Here is a 22310-nt window from a genome sequence, read left to right as displayed (position 1 = left end):
ATATATATATATATATATTTTTTTAAATTATTAACAACAAATCAATACAGAAAGTACATGGGGGAACACAAGTATATATAAATAATATATCAAGGACAATTGGGCTAGGGGGTACAATATCACATTACACAAGGACCTTAAGGGACATACATACACTTATAATTCTAACAGTTTTTTTGTGAGTAGAGTATTTAATTGTCTTAAAATATATTTAAAAAAAGAATTGTAAGGTAAGAAAATCTAGTGTTTTGTTTGTAAATTTACATTTGTGAATATGAAATTTGGCCAAAAGAATAATGAAATGAATTACATAAAATTGTTTCAACTTATTTCTATCATAGGTAAAGAATCCAAGCAGTACATCTCTCCACAATAGGGTAAAATCTTCATAAATGTGTTCAATTATAATCTACTGATGTCTTGCCACAGTTTCCTTACATGAATACAATGCCAAAATATATGCAACACCGTTTCTGGGTGGTCATTACAAAAGGTACGATTTAAGTTTGTTTTTCCTAAACCTCTTCATATAGTGGTTGTTAACAAGTAGTTATGTGTGTGGCAACACCCAAACTTTTCCCCAACAGATATTATCAATAAAACCGTTCTATAAGGTATAGATACAACATCCTGCTGAAACAAGGTTCGTATCGCTCTGTTGTTGAATGGACCAAAAGAGAAACAAATCTTTCCTACTGATGAGTCAACAGGGTTAATGGAAGGTAGGCTCTGAGGGTCAGGCCTTGACACGTTCCTGAATATTAAAGCAACACCTGAGGGAATGGCATCTAAAACAATTGCAAAATCTTTATGTGTTACAGGGACCTTGTAAAGTGATTAAAAAAACAAAATCCTTATAAATAAGTAAAAAACCCTCTGCATTTACAAGTTGGCTCCCCAATAGGATATTATTTCGGAACCAATATTCTAAAAACAAATACGTATTTTTATACAATATATCCCGATTATTCCATATATAATATCTGTGTGGAGAAAAAATGATGCTTATAAATTAAGGACCACGACAAGAAAACCTGCGGATGAAAAGCACAGAGTTTCACTGGAACTTTGTCAATATTATAATTGTAAACATGCTAGACAGACTTGATCTACGTACTTAGGTTATCAGTGACATCAGAGATGTTTAAGGATGTGACGATGACACCTTCTCTGAAATCTCGCGAAACTGAAGGCTGTCCATTTCCTCCCCATTGATAGCTGTGTGTTTGTGCTTAGGTGGTGTAACAGAAACTATCCTATATAATTTTCATACAAGTTTTTTATTCGTTTCAGTTTAGTTGTACAGACCCTTGTGTTGAAAAAACACAAATTATGTTTTTGTTCATCGTCGTAAAGTTTTCCCGTTGACATCGAGCTCGGGTAGATGCCTGTATAAATTGTCGCACAAATGGAAATGGTGCCCAGCGAAGAGAATCAGCTCGTACTCAAAGAGGTGAGATTACCATAGCCAGTTCCAGAACGGGTTCTGGCAACAACAGGCCCTTAGCAATCATCCCTGTGACAGTAAATGATGCAAACAACTTTTTAGTTAGTACAGAAAAGTAGTTGGAGGCATTATCTATTGACACGTAAAACCGCAATGACAGAGTTGGCTAACTGACGTTAGCTTTCAGCTAGCTAGTTAGAAAAGATTGCTAGCATGCTAATCTTAGTTAGCTACTGTAGCTTTAAGCCCGACTGTTTCGCTCAAAACGGCGTAGTAACGTTTAACTAGGAAGCTATGGTGGACAAGAGGTAGCCAGCTAGCTTCATGGAAAATAAAACAACTGTAGAATAATAATTGCTATTTTTTTGTATTTTTTTTTGGCTAGTTTGCTAATAATGTCGTTAGCAGCAGCTCAAAACAATGTCTAACGTTAAATTGTAGTTGGCTAGCTTGTCAAAGCAAAGGCAAACTAACCAGTTGAACGGTGTCGTTGTCGATGACAAGCTAGTTTCAGATCGGGTAAACAAAAAAGTCCTTGTTGCAGGTAACGTTAGCTAGCGAGAGCTAGCCAGCTGGCTATCTATTTTTCTAAGCATTAGTCTCACATGACATTTTAGTTTCATAGCTAACGTTAACTATTTGATATGTCGTGTACACAAAATGTGCTATTAGCTAGCTGTGATAATGTTAGATGTTCATCTAACAAGTAATGGTCCAATACCCTCATTTGCTAAATATAATTAGGTCAAACTGTTAACAATATAAACGTTTTTATGACAGTCAGTGCCTCCCAATTAACATTTCATAGGGTTGTTTTTGTGTCCACAATTTCCACACGAAGATTTATTGTAGCTAATCCGGCCAGTCTTGCCTGAGTTTGCTGAAATATAGTGCCAAGGGCTGTAGACAGTGAACTGCCTGCTTTCATTGTAATCAGAAATAATTACCTTGTCTTTTGACATATTGTGTTAATCGCTTTCCAACCTTTTGTAAATGGTACTAGAATGAGAATTTTTAAATCTTATATTAATTTAGAAATGTGTATCTAGCTAAGAAATAATATAATGGCAGATCAAGGAGTGTTGAGCCTCTGTTTAGGCTGGTATTAGGGCTGAGACTGGAATGTTGGCCTCAGTAGGATAGTACATCTCCTTAAAATGGAATTGACTAGTTTTTTAATCTGCTCTGGACAGCCTCTCTCAATAATCAAGTGTTCCCAGTGCTGAAGGCCCAAGCCGTTGTGCTGCTGTGCTCAGCGAAGCCTTGATCAGTCCTCTCTCCATCCCCCTAATCACGCAGCTGAAACCATTATTTCAGCTCAATGCAGGGCTCACTGCTCTCCACAGCCAAACTCTGATGACAATCTCCAACCCTACACACATCGCTGCCTGGGCCCCTGTCACTCTGCATTTGAGCATGGCTAGGCCTCATATTTCATTGGATGTCTTGTGTAAAATAATGGAGAATCGTCTTTGTTATCCATTAACCAAGCAAGAGAACGATTCTTTCATTTTCGTCTCAATTTGAACTGGAACAGGTTAGGTGACTTGAAACAGCTTTTTTGACAGCACCAAACTCAGTTTAAAGATCTTATTGTCCAACCAATGAAGGCAATAGTCATTATTTGAAGCAGTAGCTTCACAACATATCCACTCCTGCCTACTATTGAGTCGTCCAGAGGGAACTGGTTGGTTTAAACTTTGTAGAGCCACCTGCTAGCTGCTGTTCAAGCGCTTGACAGAAGTCGTGTGCAGTGGGATGAGTCAGCGGGGTGGAGAGTTTTCGGCCTCTGAGGTTAGACTTAGTCCTCAATCTGGCATTGAGAATATGCCAGATAGCACTGCTGTTGTATTGTTATTAAATTGTTCCTGTTTCCTCAAGTAAAACAAGGTCTGCAAGTCAAATATTTAGTTCTCTAAGTTGTGTAGGCTAGCTTCAAACACTCATATAATTTCCTTTGCCCTTGCCTGTTGCGTGAGCAGACTTTCCTAGGAGTTAACAGGACATTAATACAGTGTAAGGGCTATTGTATTTACGTTCATTGTCATGTTTGTTTTTCCTTCCTTTCTGACCTTTCGTAACTATACTAGAGACATTTTATCTTCTTTCCGGGAAATTATGTCTACAGTTTGTCAGATGTGCAAATGCATGTTAATGCAATGTAATTCCCATGGCAGCTCATGTCAGGCCTAAATGTTATTTTGAAAACCAAATCCCCAAGCAGGTTAACAAGCCCACTCTTGCTTTCCCTTTATGCAATGTTCATAGTTCCCGAGAAACAACATGCATAGAAAAGTTTCAGTATCTGTTTTAGGAAGAGTCATTAGACCTCAGGTGCTACTGTGAAACCAGGAAGTAAAGAGCCAATTTCTTTCCCCTCCCAGACGGTCTTCTTGATTGAAGAAAAAATGTGATCTTACAGACTGGAGTGACATGAAAATGAGACTGAAAATTACAGGCTGAAGTTCTGCTGAAATTCAGGGTTTTCTGCCAGCCAGTGACTATAGACCAGGTTGTTCTCTCACCCTCTGAAGGCTCTTCAATAGAGTTAGTGTTGCTGTAGGCCTACTGATGCTGGGTGTTAGATTGCTGTTATTTGCCCTATTAGCAGGGAAATATTTTGTGTCACCTGACTGAATCAATAATGATTTAACAATGGAAATCCAGACTAATAACTCTGGTTTTAGTTAAGTAATAATTCCTCTGTGTTTGTCATTTAGCCTAGATTCTCGTATCTGTTCTGTGTAGTGCGCTTGTCTGTGCTCTATAGCACCTATGGCTGCATGTCAGCACCTTGCGACATTATCTGTGATAAAAATACCCCTAATCTGATAATTCACTCGTGTTGACATCTGCGGCTTGTTTGTAGCATCGGCCGGGACATATTTTGCCAAGATCACCAGCTTTACATAGTTACTTGTTCTGTCTGTTTGATTTTAATAATACCTACACGATTACTGGTGGTGTTTAGAAGTGAATTGAAAGCGTGCCATTCCCAGTTAGTTCGTCTGAACCAGTGTGCTTGTGGATGCGTAGAGAAACTCTAGCATGTTGCGTAATGTTTCCCTTCTCGGTAACAGCTGTTTGCACTGTTTTAATCTTTGTTTTTCACCCCTCCTCCCCATGTGTCATTAGGGTATGTTTTGGAGTTGCAGGCAGAGTATTTTCGATGAGATGAAGAAGAGGTTTTCTCAGGTAGTTCCTCCTAGCGGAGTGGATAGTCTGTGATTGTGTGCAGCTTACTGTGTGGGGTTTGCTGACGACTGCATGGAGCATCAGGTTTTTGCTGTCCTGAATGTTTGGCAAACCTACTACCAGCTGGTCACTGTGCCTAGACCATAACAAAATAGTAACTTTTAGAATAGAGGGCTGATTGAGTGAGGGCCAGTTTTGTTAACCCAAATGGCGGTAACACCAGGCCAACATGACACGCATGTAGGTTAAATAAACAGACCACAGGAATTTGTTTGGGGGATGACTCATTTGAATTATTTAGGAAAATAGAAAAGGTTCTTTGATTAGGAAACATTTGACAAATGCCTACACACCACACTCATGGACTATAATTGTGGACAATTAAATAAAGGTCACAATAAGCACTTGCCATGTAATGGTGCTGATAGACCTTTTAAGCGCGTGTTATTGCGTGAGCCTCACTGGAACAGTTGCTTTGGGCACACTTAGTCACACAAACATCACTGTCTTGGACAGGTTTATCTTGTCATTCCTGGAAGGCCTGCTTTGGGGAAAATAGTCTGATACACTGTAGTGGACATTGTATTCATAACAAATGTTGGCTTCACTAGATTTGCTGAATAACTAGCCCATCATTTCATAAATAACATGGACAAAGCCAGACTGAATAGAAACAATGAAGGTCTATAGGTTGCGATGGTGTGAGGCTCTCACTAGACATGCAGATGGTAAACCAGACTAGCCCTATAGATTCAATGTATGCATGAGGCTCAAATCTTGATCTATCATTGCATGTGATGGTTTTTGGTCAATTTAAAAATGTACCGTCATCCCGTCCCTTGATGAGTTACTTAACCAGATATTTTCAGTTTCCTTACTGATGAGAGATTCCTCATGGAGGAATTTTTGGCACTGTATGAAAGTTTGGAAACATGGCTCTGTTCCAGTCTTTGTAATGTGCCTCCCTCTCTAGGTTTGGGCTACTATTTTAATCTGCATCTTCCAAGAACCTAATGCAATGTAAGGTCCACACCGTAGGTCATATGATAGTAATCCTGCATTGCACCACCTGCCTGCTCTAGTTTCTTGTTTGGTGTTCGTTCGCCTGTTATGATGACATTCATGTATGAGAATGCCCTAACCACTGACTGTAGTCAAATCTCTCGGCTCCCTGAATGCATGCAAATAAGCTGCTGATAATGTTTTGTTTTAATATTTTGTCATGAAGTAGAAAACTGAATGGAGGTGTGTGTGCTCTGTGCTCAAGGGGTTTGTATGTGTCCTGTATCCCACAGGTAGAGAATGCGGCGGAGGAGCCCAGAGTGCTGTGCATAGTCCAGGACACTACCAATGCTAAGACAGTCAATGAAAGGCTCACCCTCAACTTGCCAGCCTCCACCACCCTCTCCAAACTCTTCGAGGATGTGGCCCACAAGGCGGGCTATGTGAACGGCACCTTTGACCTGGCATGGCGCAAGACCGGGGACATGGTGAGTCTGTGCCTGTGCCCTAAGACAACCTTATGATCCCAGGTCCCTTTATTGGATCCTGGTGGGGGGGCTTACATACTTGTGTACTCGACCAAGCTCCTCCAAAACGTCCGTTGTTTGCTCCTCCTCACATTGCTACACTGTCTACTGTACGTCAGCTGTTCAACTGAGCCGCACTCACTGACCAGCGGCTTGAAATGGTGCCGTTTGTATCCTCCCCATAGTGTGTAAATAGCTTTATGTACGCCAGTCTTTCTTTCCTGTCCCTGAAGTAATCTGAGGCTGGAGTTATCTCACAAGAGTAGGTCAGTGGATTAAGCTCTCTTTCCACTGCTGGCTACTCCCCCCTCCCTCTTCTACAGCAAACATTACATGACAAAACACTGCTGCTTCATAGCATGCTCCACAAACTGGTCCTAAATGCTCATCTTTTGAATGATCATGGGGAGGATTCTCCTTATGAATTCAATGGGAACCTCTGGTTGACTGGTTGATTAGGTTGTATTGTGGGGAATTACTGATATTTTTCAATCTCAAATCCTTTTTTTATTTTGTTTGCGTCTGCCATCTTCTCATGTTCAGACCTCCCTGTCCAAACTGAAGGATTTTTCTCTCTTTCTGTTCTCCCCCAGGGGCCGCTGGACCCCAGCAGTGAGATGTCCCTCACTGAGTCCGGGTTCGAGCCCGGGAAGAGGAACTTCCTCCAACTCACAGACAAGGATGGAGAACAGCCTCAGATTGCATCGGTGAGTGAGTGGGGAAGATGAGAGTTAATGGTTAATATGAATACCAGCATGCCTAGGGCATTCCCCTGGAGGAGGGATTGACATGCAGTTTATTCTTGGTAGACTAGTTGTAGCTTATAAACTGAAGCTTAATTGTCCTTTGTGTAGGATGAGTCGGGGACAGCGGGCAGCAGTGGTCTGGATGACCGCCAGGAGCGCTTCATCGGCCCCCTGCCCAGAGACTGCACGGTGGGCTGCAGCAGTGACTACAGCAGCCCCAGCTACTCCTACTCCTCCATCCTCAACAAGTCTGACACAGGTACACCCTTTCTGTCAACAGCATAGACTTGACCTCACTTCCTGTTTCGTAACCCCCCCGGACTGCTCACTTCATGAAGCAGATGCGAAGCTACAGGACTGTTTTGCTAGCACAGACTGGAATATGTTCCGGGATTCTTCCGATGGCATTGAGGAGTACACCACGTCTGGCTGGCTTCATCATCTGGCCTCATCAATAAGTGCATTGATGATGTCATCCCCACAGTGACTACGTACATACCCCAACCAAAAGCCATGGATGACAGGCAGCATCCGCTCTGAGCTTAAGGGTAGAGCTGCTGCTTCCAAGGACCGGGACTATAACCCGGAAGCTCCCGCTATGCCCTTGGACGAACCATCAAACAGGCAAAGCGTCAAAACAGGACTAAGATTGAATTGTACTACACCGGCTCCGACACTCGTCGGCTGTGGCAGGGCTTGCAAACTAGACTACAAAGGGAAGCACAGCCGCAAGCTGCCCAGTGACACAAGCCTACCAGACGAGCTAAATTACTTCTATGCTCGCCTCAAGTAACACTGAAACATGCATGAGCGCATCAGCTGTTCCGGACGACTGTAATCACGTTGTCCGTAGCTGATGTAAGACCTTCAAACAGGTCAACATTCACAAGGCCGCAGGGCCAGACGGATTACCAGCACACATACTCAGAGCATGCGCTGACCAACTGGCTATTGTCTTCACTGACATTTTCAACCTGTCCCTGACTGAGTCTGTAATACCAACATGTTTCAAGCAAACCACCATAGTCCCTGTGCCCAAGAACACTAAGGTAACCTGCCTAAATGACTACCGACCCATAGCACTCACATCTGTAGCCATGAAGTTCTTTGAAAGGCTGGTCATGGCTCACATCAACACCATTATCCCAGAAACCCTAGACCCACTCCAATTTGGTACAGATCCACAGATGATGCAATCCCTATTGCCCTTCACACTGCTCTTTACCACCTTGACAAAAGGAACACCTATGTGAGAATGCTGGTCATTGTCTACAGCTCAGCATTCAACACCATAGTGCCCTCAAAGCTCATCACTAAGCTAAGGACCCTGGACCTAAACACCTCCCTCTGCTACTGGATCCTGGACTTCCTGACGGCCGCCCCCAGGTGGTAAGGGTAGGTAACAACATGTCCCCCACGCTGATCCTCAACACGGGTGCCCCTCGGGTACGTGCTCAGTCCCCTCCTGTAGTCCTGTTCACTCATGACTGCATGGCCAAGCACGACTCCAACGCCATCAAGTTTGCCGATGACACAACAGTGGTAGGCCTGATCACCGACAACGATGAGACAGCCTATAGGGAGGAGGCCAGACCTGGCCGTGTGGTGCCAGGACAACCTCTCCCTCAACGTGATCAAGACAAAGGAGATAGTTGTGGACAAGGAGGACTGTGCACGCCCCCATTCTCATCGACGGGGCTGTAGTGGAGCAGGTTGAGAGCTTCAAGTTCCTTGGCGTCCACATCACCAACAAACTATCATGGTCCAAACACACCAAGACACTCGGGAAGAGGGCACGGCAAAGCCTATTCTGCCTCAGGAGACTGCAAAGATTTGGCATGGGTCCTCAGATCCTCAAAAGGTTCTACAGCTGCACCATCGAGAGCATCCTGACTGGTTGCATCTCTGCCTGGTATGGAAATTGCTCGGCCTCCGACTGCAAGGCACTACAGAGGGTAGTGCGCACGGCCCAGTACATCACTTGGGCCAAGCTTCCTGCCATCCAGGACCTCTATATCAGGCGGTGTCAGAGGAAGGCACTAAGAATTGTCAAAGACTCCAGCCACACTAGTCATAGACTGTTCTCTCTGCTATCGCATGGCAAGCGGTACCGGAGCGCCAAGTTTAGGTCCAAAAGACTACTTAACAGCTTCTACCCCCAAGTCATAAGACTCCTGAACAGCTAATCAAATGGCTACTCGGACTATTTGCATTGCCCCCCCTTTACACTGCTGCTACTCTCGGTTTATTATCTATGTGTAGTTACTTTAAGTCTACCTACATGTTCATATTACCTCGACTAACCGGTGCCCCCGCACATTGACTCTGTGCCGGTACCCCCTGTATATAGCCTCGCTATTGTTATTGTACTGCTGCTCTTTAATTATTTGACATTTTTTCAATTTTTTACTTAGCACTTTTTCTTAACTGCATTGCTGTTTAAGGGCTTGTAAGTAAGCATTTCACTCTAAGGTCTACACCTGTTGTATTCGGCGCATGTGACAAATAACATTTGATTTTGATGTCTTTCTCCCCCTCTGCAGGATATGTGGGTTTGGTTAACCAGGCCATGACCTGCTATTTGAACAGCCTTCTACAAACACTGTTTATGACCCCAGAGTTCAGAAATGCGCTGTACAAGTAAGTCCCTGTTCTCGTGAAGCTCCTTGTATTGTTCTACTAAAAACTGTATTTAATGAAGAGCTTTGTCTTAACTATTTTCTACTTGTCCACTGTTCGCTCCAGCTGGGAGTTTGAGGAGTCGGAGGAAGACCCAGTCACCAGCATCCCTTACCAGCTACAGAGGCTGTTTTTGCTGCTGCAGACGAGTAAGAAGAGGGCCATCGAGACCACCGATGTGACCCGCAGCTTCGGCTGGGACAGCAGCGAAGGTGGGTTGTCGCACTTCTACAACTAGACCCCCCCCCCGCCAGGCAGCCTCCCCGTAACCAGGAGGAGCCCAGGCTCAACCGCTTCTGATGTTTTGATAAAGGAACTGGAAGAGTGGGGGAAGGGGTACTTAGTTTGTTTTGTCACACAGTTCACTGTGCCTTAACTGGTCCGTGTGTGTTTGTCTGTCTCTTCTGTGGTGTCTGTGTATCTGTGTTTTCAGCCTGGCAGCAGCATGACGTCCAGGAGCTGTGTAGGGTCATGTTTGATGCCCTGGAGCAGAAATGGAAGCAGACAGAGCAGGTATGAAAGAAAAGTGAACCCTGCCACTTGTCTGACAACACTAATCCAGGGAGCCAATGAGGGGCCTACCCCAGGCCCAGAACAAAGGGCCTTCTGTGGGAAGGTGAGAAGGAGCCAGTAAGGCTGAGGGTTAGTGTTTTCTGATCTCAGGAGTTTGGTATGAACCGTAAACACTTAATTCACTGTGGATAGAAGCACTAGGCTCGAACACGTGAGCTCCTGCGTTTAGCTGTATTTGTAAAGAATGCTCTGCATTATCAGTGGTTAATCAAAGTCCCATTTTGATTTTTGCTATATTTGTGTCCCCAGCAGCAGTTTTCTCCACTTACGGTACTTATTTGAACTTCTATTATTGTTTTCTTCAACTGTGTTTGATTTTATTTGTCATTTAAAAAATTACATGTACACATTACATGCATACAAAAAACGAGAACGGGATTGCACAATAAAGTCAGATTTATTTCTGCTGTGGTCCCTATTTCTTTGAGTTGTTGACATACACTGAGTGTACAAAACATTAAGAATGCCTTCCTAATATTGAGTTGCACCCCCTCTTACCCTCAGAACAGCCTCAACTTGTCGGGGCTTGGTTTCTAAGGTGTCAAAATCGTTCCACAGGGATGCTGGCCGACGTTGACTCCAATGCTTCCCGCAGTTGTGAAGTTGGCTGGATGTCCTTTGGCTGGTGGACCATTCTTATTACACATGAGAAACTGTTGAGTGTGAAAAACCCAGCAGCTTTGTAGTCCTTTACACAAATCGGTGCACCTGGCACCTACCATACCCCATTCAAAGGCACTTACGTTTGTCTTGCCTATTCACCCTCTGAATGTCACACACAATCCATGTCTCAAGGCATAAAAATCCTTCTCTTACCTGTCTCCTCCCTTTCATCTACACTGATTTGAATGAATTTAACAAGTGACATCAATAAGGGATCATAGCTTTCACCTGGTCAGGGAAAGAGCAGATGTTCTTAATGTTTTGCACCCTCGGGGTAGATTAGTTACATATTCCAGATATATACAGACATGAAAATATTTGCTACTTTTCAATCGTTAGCTAGCTTTTAACATTCTATTTAAATGAGGTTATTGTTGGAATGGCTTTAAGTTTAACAGCACTGGAATATAAAAAAGGGTTCTTACCAGATATACTCTTACATTTTAAATGGTGACTATTCAAGTCTCTGGCGCAGGTATTATGCTGGTGGACATCTCTAAATAAACATAATTGGATAGGTATGTGAGGGCTGAGTCAGTGATAATTCTGTGGCCCTTACCAGACCAGTTCAATTAATAACATTTATTTTTTACACAGATAGCCAGCCAAGCTGCTTAAAATGCTGGACCTCCAGATAAGTTCGAGGGCCGGGGGAGTTAAAATACAATTCTTACAAGCTTATTTTATCTGTGGCTTATTCTGTAGAATCAAAAGTTTTTAAATCCTAAATTGTTTAGATGTTTGTGGCTGCTGGTGAACCATGATGAGCACACATAATCAGTGACACTGAACTAGCTTACCTGCCAGACTCTTCAGGGTCTCAATATCAAGCCATTTAGAGGTCTGAGCTAGGAATTATATTTTGGGGTTTATTTTTGTTAAACATAATCTCACAGGTCCGGTACCTATCAAATTAACACCCAAGGTGATGTTTTTGGTCTAACCTCTGAGTTGCCCACTTTGACACTGAAACCAGGGGACCTTACAAGCGTTACTCTGGAACCAAATAAGCCATTTAGTAATATTGGATAACTCCGCTCTAAGGATCTCTTCTACTGAGGCTTTGTTCTTTTGGGACATCAATTGAGCAGAGTCATCCGCGTACAAAAACAATTTAAAAGAGCAGGCTGATTTTCATATTAATGTACAGTAGGAAGAGCAGTGGACCAAGGACACTCTCCTGCGGGACTCCACAGCTAATCTCCTTTTGCATTAGACAGTTTTCCATTAACATCCAACACTTGGACCAATTGGTCTCTACTTGTTAAATAGGGTCTTACCCAGTTAATGAGCCCGCTGTTGCAATCACATATTAAGTGAAATGTGTTGACTCTTTGAGAGGAGCCGAGTCATTGTCTTTGGGGAGTGTTAGAGTTTAGGGAGTTTACATTATTATTAAGCTGGCATAGAGTTGTGTGAGTAGTAGGTTCAGTGTGAGCAGTGAAGAGCGTATTTCAGAATTCTGAGAGATGCATGTGTGTGAGTGTTGTGACTGCTTGGGCCTGACTCCCTCGTGTTGTGTCCCCCCTCAGGCTGACCTGATTAACCAGCTTTACCAGGGGAAGCTGAAGGACTATGTGCGCTGTCTGGAGTGTGGCTATGAGAGCTGGAGGATCGACACCTACCTGGACATCCCTCTGGTCATCAGACCATTTGGGGCCAGCCAGGCTTATGGCAGCGTGGTGCGTGTCTCTCTGCCTCAATTTCTTATGTCTCTGCCCTTCTTCATGACTATAGCCGTATTAATCCAAGTGTTTGAAGAGATCAAAGCTATCATGGTCATATTGCACGGTCGTATTCACCGCGCAGACACTGAAGTCCAGACCCTGCTGTGTGCTCCTGCATTTTCCTAAGACTGTTAATAGTAAGACAGTGTAATGTGAGGTAAATGTGGTCAGAGTTGTTACTGATACAGTGCCTTTGTGACTCACTGAAACAGGAGGAGGCTCTGCAGGCCTTCGTCCAGCCAGAGACTCTGGACGGGGCCAACCAGTACTTCTGTGAGCGCTGCAAGAAAAAATGTGATGCCCGTAAGGTGAGTATACAGACTAGTGATCTTGTTGATGTTAAGACCACACTTCCCTTTGGGTCATGGGAGAACTGATGGGGGGGGTATTAAGTGAAGGTGGTCACTGGTCTGCCCAGGTAATTTGGGTTCTGACCCATGCCCTTTGCCCTCCCTCCACAGGGGCTGAGGTTTCTGCACTTTCCCTACCTGCTGACTCTGCAGCTGAAGCGTTTTGACTTTGACTACACCACTATGCACCGCATCAAACTCAACGACCGCATGTCCTTTCCTGAGGAGCTGGACATGGGTCCTTTCATGGACGTGGAGGACGAGGTGAGACACACCAGCCCAGTGTGGCCTCCCATGTGTTTTATACTCTAGATAGAGTAAGGAGGCCCGGGGTGGAATAGTGCCAGCCTTTCAGGTCCACTCAAATTAGATTTTCGATTATGTTTCATGTATTAGTAATTTCCATGAAGTCATCATTAATTCATGAGTGTAACTGATACCTGAACTCTGTCTGCTTTCTCTCTCTTTCCATCCCGCTCTTTGTTTTTGATCAATGCCTTCTCATAGAAATCTCCTCAAACGGAGAGCTGCACTGACAGCGGGGCAGAGAATGAAGGCAGTTGCCACAGCGACCAGATGAGCAACGACTTCTCGGCGGACGACGGTGTGGATGAGGGCATCTGCCTGGACAGCGCCAGCAGTACTGAGAGGGTCCTGAAGCCAAAGGTACCCAGCCTCAACACTGTATGTAATACCACACAAACAGTCCTTACACTGTAGCACCCGTACTCCCTGTGTCTTATAGCCCATCTTGGTCTGTTTGCATGTAGTGCAATCTGCTGTCATTAGAATTAATTGTTAGCCAATTCTCTCTCCTGCCTCTGTCTCGTCTCCAGAGTTCATTGACCTTTGAGCTGTTCTCGGTCATGGTGCATTCGGGCAGCGCTGCAGGTGGCCACTACTATGCCTGCATTAAGTCCTTCAGCGATGGCCAGTGGTACAGTTTCAACGACCAGCACGTCAGCAAGGTTATCAGTCTTACAATAACTTATGTTTACTATGCATGTAATACTAGACAAAGCAACTCGACACAGGTTGCATCAATATAACTCCTCGACCTACGCTTTAAATAGACTTAAGAAATCGACGCCTGTCATTGTAACTGACAGTTGTCAGAAACTCAACGGTGGTGATCCAGTGTGTTGATGTGTGTGTCCTTATATAGATCACCCAGGAAGACATCAGGAAAACGTATGGAGGGTCCTCAGGGAGCAGAGGCTATTACTCCAGTGCCTTTGCAAGGTCAGTGGAGCTCCTGTCTCTCAGTCACTCTGAAATCAATATGTCCCTGAACACATCTCACTCCCATGCCTGGCTCTCCCCTCTCACAATATCATTGTATGTACCTACTAATGCATGCCTACATGGCCAGAACATTACCAGCATCAGTTAGCTTCCCACTCCACACACCGCAACGTTCAATACCAGAGGAAGCTTTAATGGGGATGAACCGCGGCTTGTTTACACAGAGCCCTACATTTTATTGAAGTCTCCCTGGGAGAAAAACAAGAGGGTAGTTATTCAGGCTAGGACAAAGCCCTGTTGATAACTGAGCTTTTACATAATGTACTGTTCTTTCATGTGTTTGGAAAGAAAGACAGAACTCTCTAAGATTTGGCTACTCATTTTCCTTTTCTCCATTTGCATTTAATAAGATGTTTTTCTGTTTCAATAGCTCTACGAATGCGTATATGCTGATTTATAGGTTGAAAGACCCCTCAAGGAATGCAAGTAAGGGAAACATATTGAACCAAGTCTAGTTCCATAATCAAGTTTGCTTTTAAATGTCTAAAATGACTGTTAAACTGTATAAAGTGAAATATGTGGGTATAACAATCCTAGTAGGTTTTACTTTCCTAGTCTCTCTCAATGACTTGGACCCCCAGTTAGTTATGGTGATCTCTTGACTGATGGGCCATGTTGTTACCACGGCAGAGTATCTGGATTGTGATGACTTCCCTGAGCACATAAAGCATCTGGTCCAGAGGGAGAAGGAGTCTGAGGAGCAGGAGAAAAGACAGAGGGAGATCGAGCGCAATACCTGCAAGGTACATCCTCCTCCTGTGGACTTTCCCATGGGCAATGGTGTCGGTCATTTGACTGAATGTTGTTCTGTTGTTTTTCACAGAGGTTGTCTTGTTGTTAATTGATCTGTATTTCTCTGTCAGATCAAGCTGTTCTGCATGCATCCGGTGAAGATGATGGCTATGATGGAGAACAAGCTGGAAGTGCACAAGGACAAGACGCTCAGAGAGGCAACAGAGATGGCCTACAAGGTACGTCAGAGTGGAAGCTAAACGCGGAGGAAAGCATTGAAAGCTAATCTCACTCAGCAGCTGCAGTTCATACCAGCTAGCGGTCGGTGTCAGAATAGAGAGTGGTCCAAGGATAGACATAGTTCTAAGAATAAAAGGGGGGTTGCAATGGCCAAGAGAATCTTCAAAACATTATCTTATGTGTCTATTAGCAATTGGATGTGTTTGTGTGTTTGTGTGTGTCTTTGGCCACCCATTCTGCCCCCTAGCTCATGGAACTGGATGGGGTGGTCCCGCTGGACTGCTGTCGCCTTGTCAAGTACGATGAGTTCCATGAGTACCTGGAGCGCTCGTACGAGGGCGAGGACGACACCCCCATGGGGCTACTGCTGGGCGGGGTCAAGTCCTCCTACATGTTTGACCTGCTGCTGGAGACCCGCAGACCAGAGCAAGTCTTCCAGCCATACAAACCTGGAGGTCAGTAAAACACATTCAATACTTTAAATATAATACTATAACTAGCAACTCTTTTAGCCTTTTTGGAAGTGAGTTGTGTGTGTGACTGGTTGGTGTGTGTCTCTGTAGAGGTGATGGTAAAGGTTCACGTGGTGGATCTGAAGACTGACACTGTCGCCCCTCCAGTCAGCATCAGGGCCTATCTAAACCAGTCAATCACTGAGTTCAAGCAGCTCATTGCACAGGTAAGTTAGTTCAGACACTCTTCTTTAATTCTTCCTTTCTATCTAATACAGTCTAATCCAGCCTGATACAGTCCACACTTGTAAGACCATGAAATCTGCCACTATTTGTTTTGGGATCTGTGGTGAGGTATCTCTCCACTGTGTGTGTATTGTTTGTTGAAAGGCCACAGAGCTCTCAGCTGAAACCATGCGTGTTGTCCTGGAGCGCTGCTATAATGACCTTCGGCTTCTCTACGTGCCCAACAAGACACTGAAAGCAGAGGGTTTCTTCAGGAGCAACAAGGTCGCACTCTACTTTATTATTGTCCTTTCCAGGTTGTGTCTGCTGTGTTAATGTTGTGTATCTGTAAACAATTTTTCAGCAGTGCTTTGATATCAGATGTAACACAAACCTAATTTGTCCATTATCTGGTTTCTCTTAGGTTTTTGTGGAAAGCTCTGAATCCCCAGATCACCAGGTCACTTTCACTGATTCCCTCTTGTGGAAACTGCTGGATCGCCATGGGAACACAATCCGCCTGTTTGTCTCGCTCCCTGTGCAATCCCCCGGCACCAACAGAACTATTTGCCAAAAAGTGGGCGGTGACCCTGAGGAGTGCTCTGAGGGGTCAAAGGGCAACAGGAATTCTGTAGAGACCATCCTGGAGGAGAGCACAGAGAAGCTGAAGAACCTGTCCCTCCAGCAGCAGCAGGGCTCCTGCACCAGTGACAGCCAGAAGAGCTCAGACACCAGCGACTTCGAGCACATCGAGTCCCCCTCACCCTCTCAGGAACTAGACTCCTCCGTATCCGCTGTCGTTGCAGTCGACAACCGAGAGCTGGAGAACCGGATCCGGGCGGCCGGCGGGGGGACCTACTCTGACCCGGAAACCCAGTTCCCTGGGGAGGAGCGCTCGGACTCTGAGGTGAACAACGACCGCAGCACGAGTTCAGTTGACAGTGACATCCTGAGCTCCAGCCACAGCAGTGACACGCTGTGCAACGCTGACAGTGGCCCCATTCAGCTGGCCAATGGCCTGGACTCACACAGCATCACCAGCAGCCGCCGCTCCAAGGCCAACGAGGGTAAGAAAGAGACGTGGGACACAGCCGAGGAGGACAGTGGCACGGACAGCGAGTATGATGAGAATGGGAAGAGCAAGGCGGAATCCTATTACCTCTACTTCAGAGCAGAACCATATGCACAGGAGGACGGCTCTGGGGAAGGAGGCCAGAAATGTACGTCTTCTAAATGTATTTACAAATGCAGGTCTTTGATTCTAATCTTGTTTAGTCTGTCCTAACTTTTTTTGATTGAATGTTTAGTTTGTGGGAACTGTAGAATTGTTTTTTTGTACCTTTTTCAGTGGAATAAGTGTGGGTCGTTCATATTATGAATTGGATCACTTTTTTTACAGCACCATTTTGATTTCAATGAAACCTTCCATACATGTTTCCCCATGTTAGAAGTGGTCAGAAAGTGCTCAAAGATGACAAATTTTTCTTACCCCACCATGCACACCCGCATGTGTGTATGTCTGGTATGTGTGTGCACGTGTGCTTGTGAGAAAGGGGGAGAGTGCTGTAGCAGGCCTCACTCTCCATTGGATTTGCTTTTACTGTATAATAAGATGTGAAGATGTTTAAGATCTGAGAGAGGGAGAACGCTGTAAAATGACTCTCTCCAATCTCCATTAAGACAGTTTGTATTGCATATACTGTAGGGGGGTGACGACAAAAAAAACAGTAACCACTTGTCCAAAGACAAAATTTAGTACGATACAGAAATGGCTGTAATTCACAAACAACAATGAGTTCAATCATATATTTGGGCTTAGAAGAGGTCAGATAACAATACTATATGCTTTTAAACAATTTAATTCTGAAATGTATTTCAAAATGCATATGCTGAAGTCATTTTAAAGTATGATAGGCCATATTGACATTTTAGTATTGTTATTCTCTATCTAGACACTTGTGCTAACTGTGTTGACACCAAATTTCATGCATTTACAGAAAACAGAATTTGTGGCACATTTTTGATATCGTACTAAATATAGTCCATGGATGTGAAGGGGTTCATTTAAGATAAGCACTCATGTCAGTTATCTGACAGACCGGGGAGCAACACCTCGAGGGTTAAGAAACACTGGTTTAGATGCTGTTAGAACAAAATCCACATGTAGTATTGAATATACTGTTATATGATTAGTTTGTTCCAACTAATTGAAACGTATGTTTTGGTGCTGTTTGCCTGTCAGGTGTACTGGTCCACGTGGATAAGAGGATAACTCTGTCAGCGTTCAAACAGAACCTGGAGCCTTTCGTGGGGGTCACCTCTACCCAGTTCAAGGTGTTCCGCGTCTACGCCAACAACCAGGAGTTTGAGAGTGTACGGCTCAACGAGACCCTCTCTTCCTTCTCTGACGACAACAAGGTCCGTAGCGTCTCACTATCTGCCCCTTTCAAAACATGACTTATTTTCAAAAGATAATAGTGTTTTTTTTTTTTACAAACAATCTTATCCATGACGCTCCTCTTGGTCTTCTTACAGATAACCATTCGATTAGGCAGAGCACTGAAGAAGGGCGAGTATCGGGTGAAAGTGTACCAGCTACTAGTGAATGATGCAGAGGTAAGGACTGGGATGAGCTGATGTTTCTTCAGACACATAAGTGATTGTTATTCGGTGTTGTGAAATTTCTTCACATAACAGCTGCCTGTAGGTGTGTTGCTGATGGATTTGTCACCAGGGTGTATTTATGTGACAGTTGTATATGTCATTGTGTTTCCTGCTTAAGTGATGGTGTGTGTCTGTCTCTTCTCCCCAGCCCTGTAAGTTCCTCGTGGACACAGTGTTTGCTAAGGGCATGACTGTGAAACAGTCCAAAGAGGAGCTAATGCCTCAGCTGAAAGACCAATGCAAGCTGGATCTCAACATCGACAAGTGGGTTCCACCTTACACACTTAAAAACATGTACAGTCACGTAACTCTAATCTGCATATCTAAGATCTATGTACACAATCCAATGCACACGAATGTATGGGCACACATCAAATATTATACACTTGAATCCCTTACCTACATGTTTTCTTCAGGAAAACATTTGTTGACTGTAAAAGGTTCCACATGTGTCTTTGTGGTGATACAATCAGAATGTCAGTCTTTAGTCATTTAGAAGACGCTCTTAACCCTAATTGCTCCTGTAAGTTGCTCTGGATAAGTGCCTTGCTCTAAGGCACATCGACAGATTTTTCACCTAGTCCGCTCGGGGATTCAAACCAGCGAACTTTCAGTTACTGGCCAAACGCTCTTAACCACTAGGCTACCTGCTGCAGATCCTCTCACTTCAAAGTATTATGGGTGCCATTGTTCTCTTATGGATGGGTACTGTGTATGAGACCTTTTTAAAGCACTGACTCACAGCTGATGCTTATTGATAGAAGTGCTGTTGAATCCTAATTTTGTTTGTGTGTGTGGGGTCAGGTTCCGTCTCAGGAAGAAGACGTGGAAGAACCCAGGGACAGTGTTTCTGGACTACCACGTCTACGAGGAGGACATCAACATCTCCAGTAACTGGGAGGTCTTTCTGGAGGTTCTAGATGGTAATACTGGTTTGCTATTGTTTCGACTACTCTCTTCAGAGTAGCCTGAAAAGAGACAAACTTACTCTAAAATATATTACTGCTTTATATCAAACTCCTATATTAGGTCACGTAAAAAAGATTTAACAATTACTTCTGTAAAAGGAAAAGCCCTGTAGAACTGAATTGTCTCTCATCTGAATGAGTATCACTTGTGAGGGAGAGAGAGAGAGGCAGACCGAGACAGTGGGTGGGTGGGTGTGCTCGCTCAGCCTCCCTAACCCTCCTTTCCAGGACCGGAGAAGATGAAGTCCATGTCCCAGCTGGCTGTGCTGACCCGCCGCTGGAACCCCGCCCAGATGAAGCTGGAGCCCTTCCAGGAAGTGGTTCTGGAGAGCAGCAGTGTGGAGGAACTCAAGGAAAAGGTGTGTGTGTGTGTATTCACGTCCTGAATGTGGTGCCAGGCCTTGTACACTGGTGCACATGTCTGAGGCCACAGACACGCTGGATTGCAAGGCAGCACTGTGGGATTGTCTTACCCACTAAGTGCTGCTCCCAGCGACATCACTGGGTCTGATGCACCACTTGGGACTAGTGAGATGCACTGTAACTTTTCACATCACAGTATATAACATCAGCCTCTAGACTTTGAGACGCATAAGTAGATGTTGCAAGGTAAATTATAGGGCATGCTAAATGAATATTAAAAGGCAATTTGTGACATCAATTCTCTCTCTCCAGCTCAGTGAAATAAGTGGTGTTCCTCTTGAAAACCTGGAGTTTGCGAAGGTAGGTAAACTGTTTTTGATGCTGTTAGGATTTATTTTTACTCTTGCGTTGATTCACTCCACTTAATTTCCTGAAATGTTTTCCAATTTACTGACTGGTGTCCTGATTGTCTCCTGCAGGGGCGCGGAACATTTCCTTGTGATATCTCTGTACTGGAGATCCATCAGGATCTGGACTGGAACCCTAAAGTGTCCACTCTGAATGTGTGGCCTCTGTACATCTGTGATGATGGCGCTGTGGTCTTCTACAGGTAAACCCATCATACTCTGCCATACTGGAACAGGGCCCTTTGCCATTTCAAATGAGTAGCTGTTGTGTAATGACAATGGGATGTTCAGGAAAACTGCAGAGATTTGGTTTAATATAGGTATATTCTCCAGAAAATCTCACAGCTTGTGCTCTGGGGTTTCAGGGACAGCACAGAGGAGCCTATGGAACAGTCTGAAGACGAACGCAATGAGCTGATGAAGAGGGAGAGCAGCCGCCTGCTGAAGACTGGCCACCGGGTCAGTTACTCACCTCGTAAGGAGAAGGCCCTTAAGATCTACCTGGATGGGGGCCCGGTCAAGGACCCGGGGCAGGACTGAGGCCCTTCTGAGGCCCGTCCCAGTTAGCTGGTTGGCCTGCCTGCCTGCCTGCCGCAGTGTAGCTTGGCCCGGCCAAGGGACCCTGTCTGGCGTGGGGCCCCACGTTGACTCGACGACGTCACCAGATCAGTGCGGCTCATACACCATCTCTTGTCCTCCCATCTGAGCTCTAGGGGAGAGTGGCTCAGAAATCATATTGTGCACTATAGTTTATTGTACTGTGAAGTTTAAAGGGAAGTGCAAAAGCTATTCAATAAACAAAATACCATACAGACAAATCAATTTAACGAAAATGTTCCAGGCATGGGTGCACGATCAGAGTAGAGCTGTGTAGCCAGAGGGAAAGACAAGTCTGTCCGTTTCCTCTCCTTCTTCTCTGCAACACTTTATTTCTCCTCATCTCCCTCTTGCACTTGGTTTCTCGCTCTCCCTCTGTTAGGCAGACTAGCGATAGAGCCTACCTGACCCATCTGTGAATATGTACCTGGTTCAAATTCTCCACATCTGATATTTCACCAGGCTAGAGCGATGCTCGTTCCACCCACCCACTTTAGAGACTGTGAGTATAAAGCCAAGAGTATCTACGACAACAAACTCACTTTGTCTTCTTCCAGTTTCTTTGTCTTCTTTAATCCAAACTGCAGTTTTTTTTATCATCCTTGGCTGATCGATACGTAGTTCACACTCAACATTTAATGACTTCTGTTTTCTCTGATTCTATAAAGTGGTCATTTTTGATTTGCTGACGTGGAGGGTTTTTGCTGTTTTCCCAGAATGCCACAGTGTACATCACTGTGGAAACTCCTCTTACTGCTGCTTCACCCCCTACGCTTTATAGGAGCTCAGCCTCTCACTTCCTCCTGATTCACTGATACGTGTTAGTCCTCCAATTACCAAGGAAATGGCAACTAGACCACCATGTAGACTACGTTAAGAAGCTCATCATTTTGTTCAATGTAAATTATTTTGATGTTATTGTGAGCGACCTCTGGCACACATTAAAAACATTTTGTCTGTATTTAACCTTATGTTAATTTAGAAACCTGTTTATTTCTGCACGATGTGAACGGTGTGCGTGTCTGTCGAGGCCACGTGCATGCTGATTGCTTGAGGGGCGGGAGCCCTCAGTTGTTTTGGGAGATGGTTGGGGGCAATATATACCTGCTGCTGCTTCTCAGACTGAGACCAGAGGGCATAGACCTTACTGGACCAGCTGACTGGGTATCCACGCTGCAGGGCCCAGTAGAGCTCCTCTGGGCTTCTAATGCTGCCTGCCACAAGCTGTTCACAGTAGAAATGCCAATAAAATAATTTGTTTCTTTGTTTTGAGGTTTAAATCTTGTGTGAACATAGTTAAGGTGATTTTAGAATTGAAATTAAAATGTTTTTTTCATAACTGCAGTATTCTGTTATTGTAAATTAAATATTTTGAATCCCCACTTTACCAATTCTGCATTTATATGGATTTAACATGGTATACATATAAGAATATTTACATCACAAGA

At 44.3% G+C, this 22310-nt stretch overlaps 1 protein-coding gene across 8 annotated transcripts; it reads left to right on the top strand.

Annotated features, from left to right (window-relative positions):
• The first annotated feature begins 1170 nt into the window (after positions 1 to 1170).
• On the top strand, positions 1171 to 22201 carry LOC106562100 (ubiquitin carboxyl-terminal hydrolase 47). 8 transcript variants are annotated; one of them, XM_014126681.2, is made up of 30 exons: positions 1187 to 1453; positions 4583 to 4642; positions 5938 to 6132; positions 6765 to 6878; positions 7026 to 7176; positions 9461 to 9557; positions 9663 to 9808; positions 10030 to 10109; positions 10422 to 10439; positions 12365 to 12514; positions 12772 to 12867; positions 13021 to 13173; positions 13417 to 13593; positions 13746 to 13877; positions 14075 to 14151; positions 14585 to 14640; positions 14845 to 14957; positions 15078 to 15185; positions 15434 to 15641; positions 15750 to 15865; positions 16029 to 16148; positions 16288 to 17083; positions 18106 to 18281; positions 18399 to 18479; positions 18676 to 18791; positions 19332 to 19450; positions 19724 to 19854; positions 20171 to 20218; positions 20338 to 20468; positions 20631 to 22201. In XM_014126681.2, the coding sequence occupies exons 1-30, from the start codon at positions 1409 to 1411 to the stop codon at positions 20803 to 20805; spliced, it is 4185 nt and encodes a 1394-aa protein (XP_013982156.2). In that variant the 5' UTR covers positions 1187 to 1408; the 3' UTR covers positions 20806 to 22201. The 8 variants fall into 8 exon arrangements, with proteins under 8 accessions (XP_013982160.1, XP_013982162.1, XP_013982161.1 ...); XM_014126682.2 differs by having other exon boundaries at positions 10419 to 10439; positions 13417 to 13575; XM_014126680.2 differs by having other exon boundaries at positions 10419 to 10439.
• Positions 22202 to 22310: the final 109 nt, after the last annotated feature.

This window comes from Salmo salar, chromosome ssa11 (assembly GCF_905237065.1).
Source record: "Salmo salar chromosome ssa11, Ssal_v3.1, whole genome shotgun sequence".
NCBI classification, from domain to species: Eukaryota; Metazoa; Chordata; class Actinopteri; order Salmoniformes; family Salmonidae; genus Salmo; species Salmo salar.
Note: the sequence above shows the minus strand (reverse complement) of the source record. Positions and strands in the feature narration are given on the sequence as shown.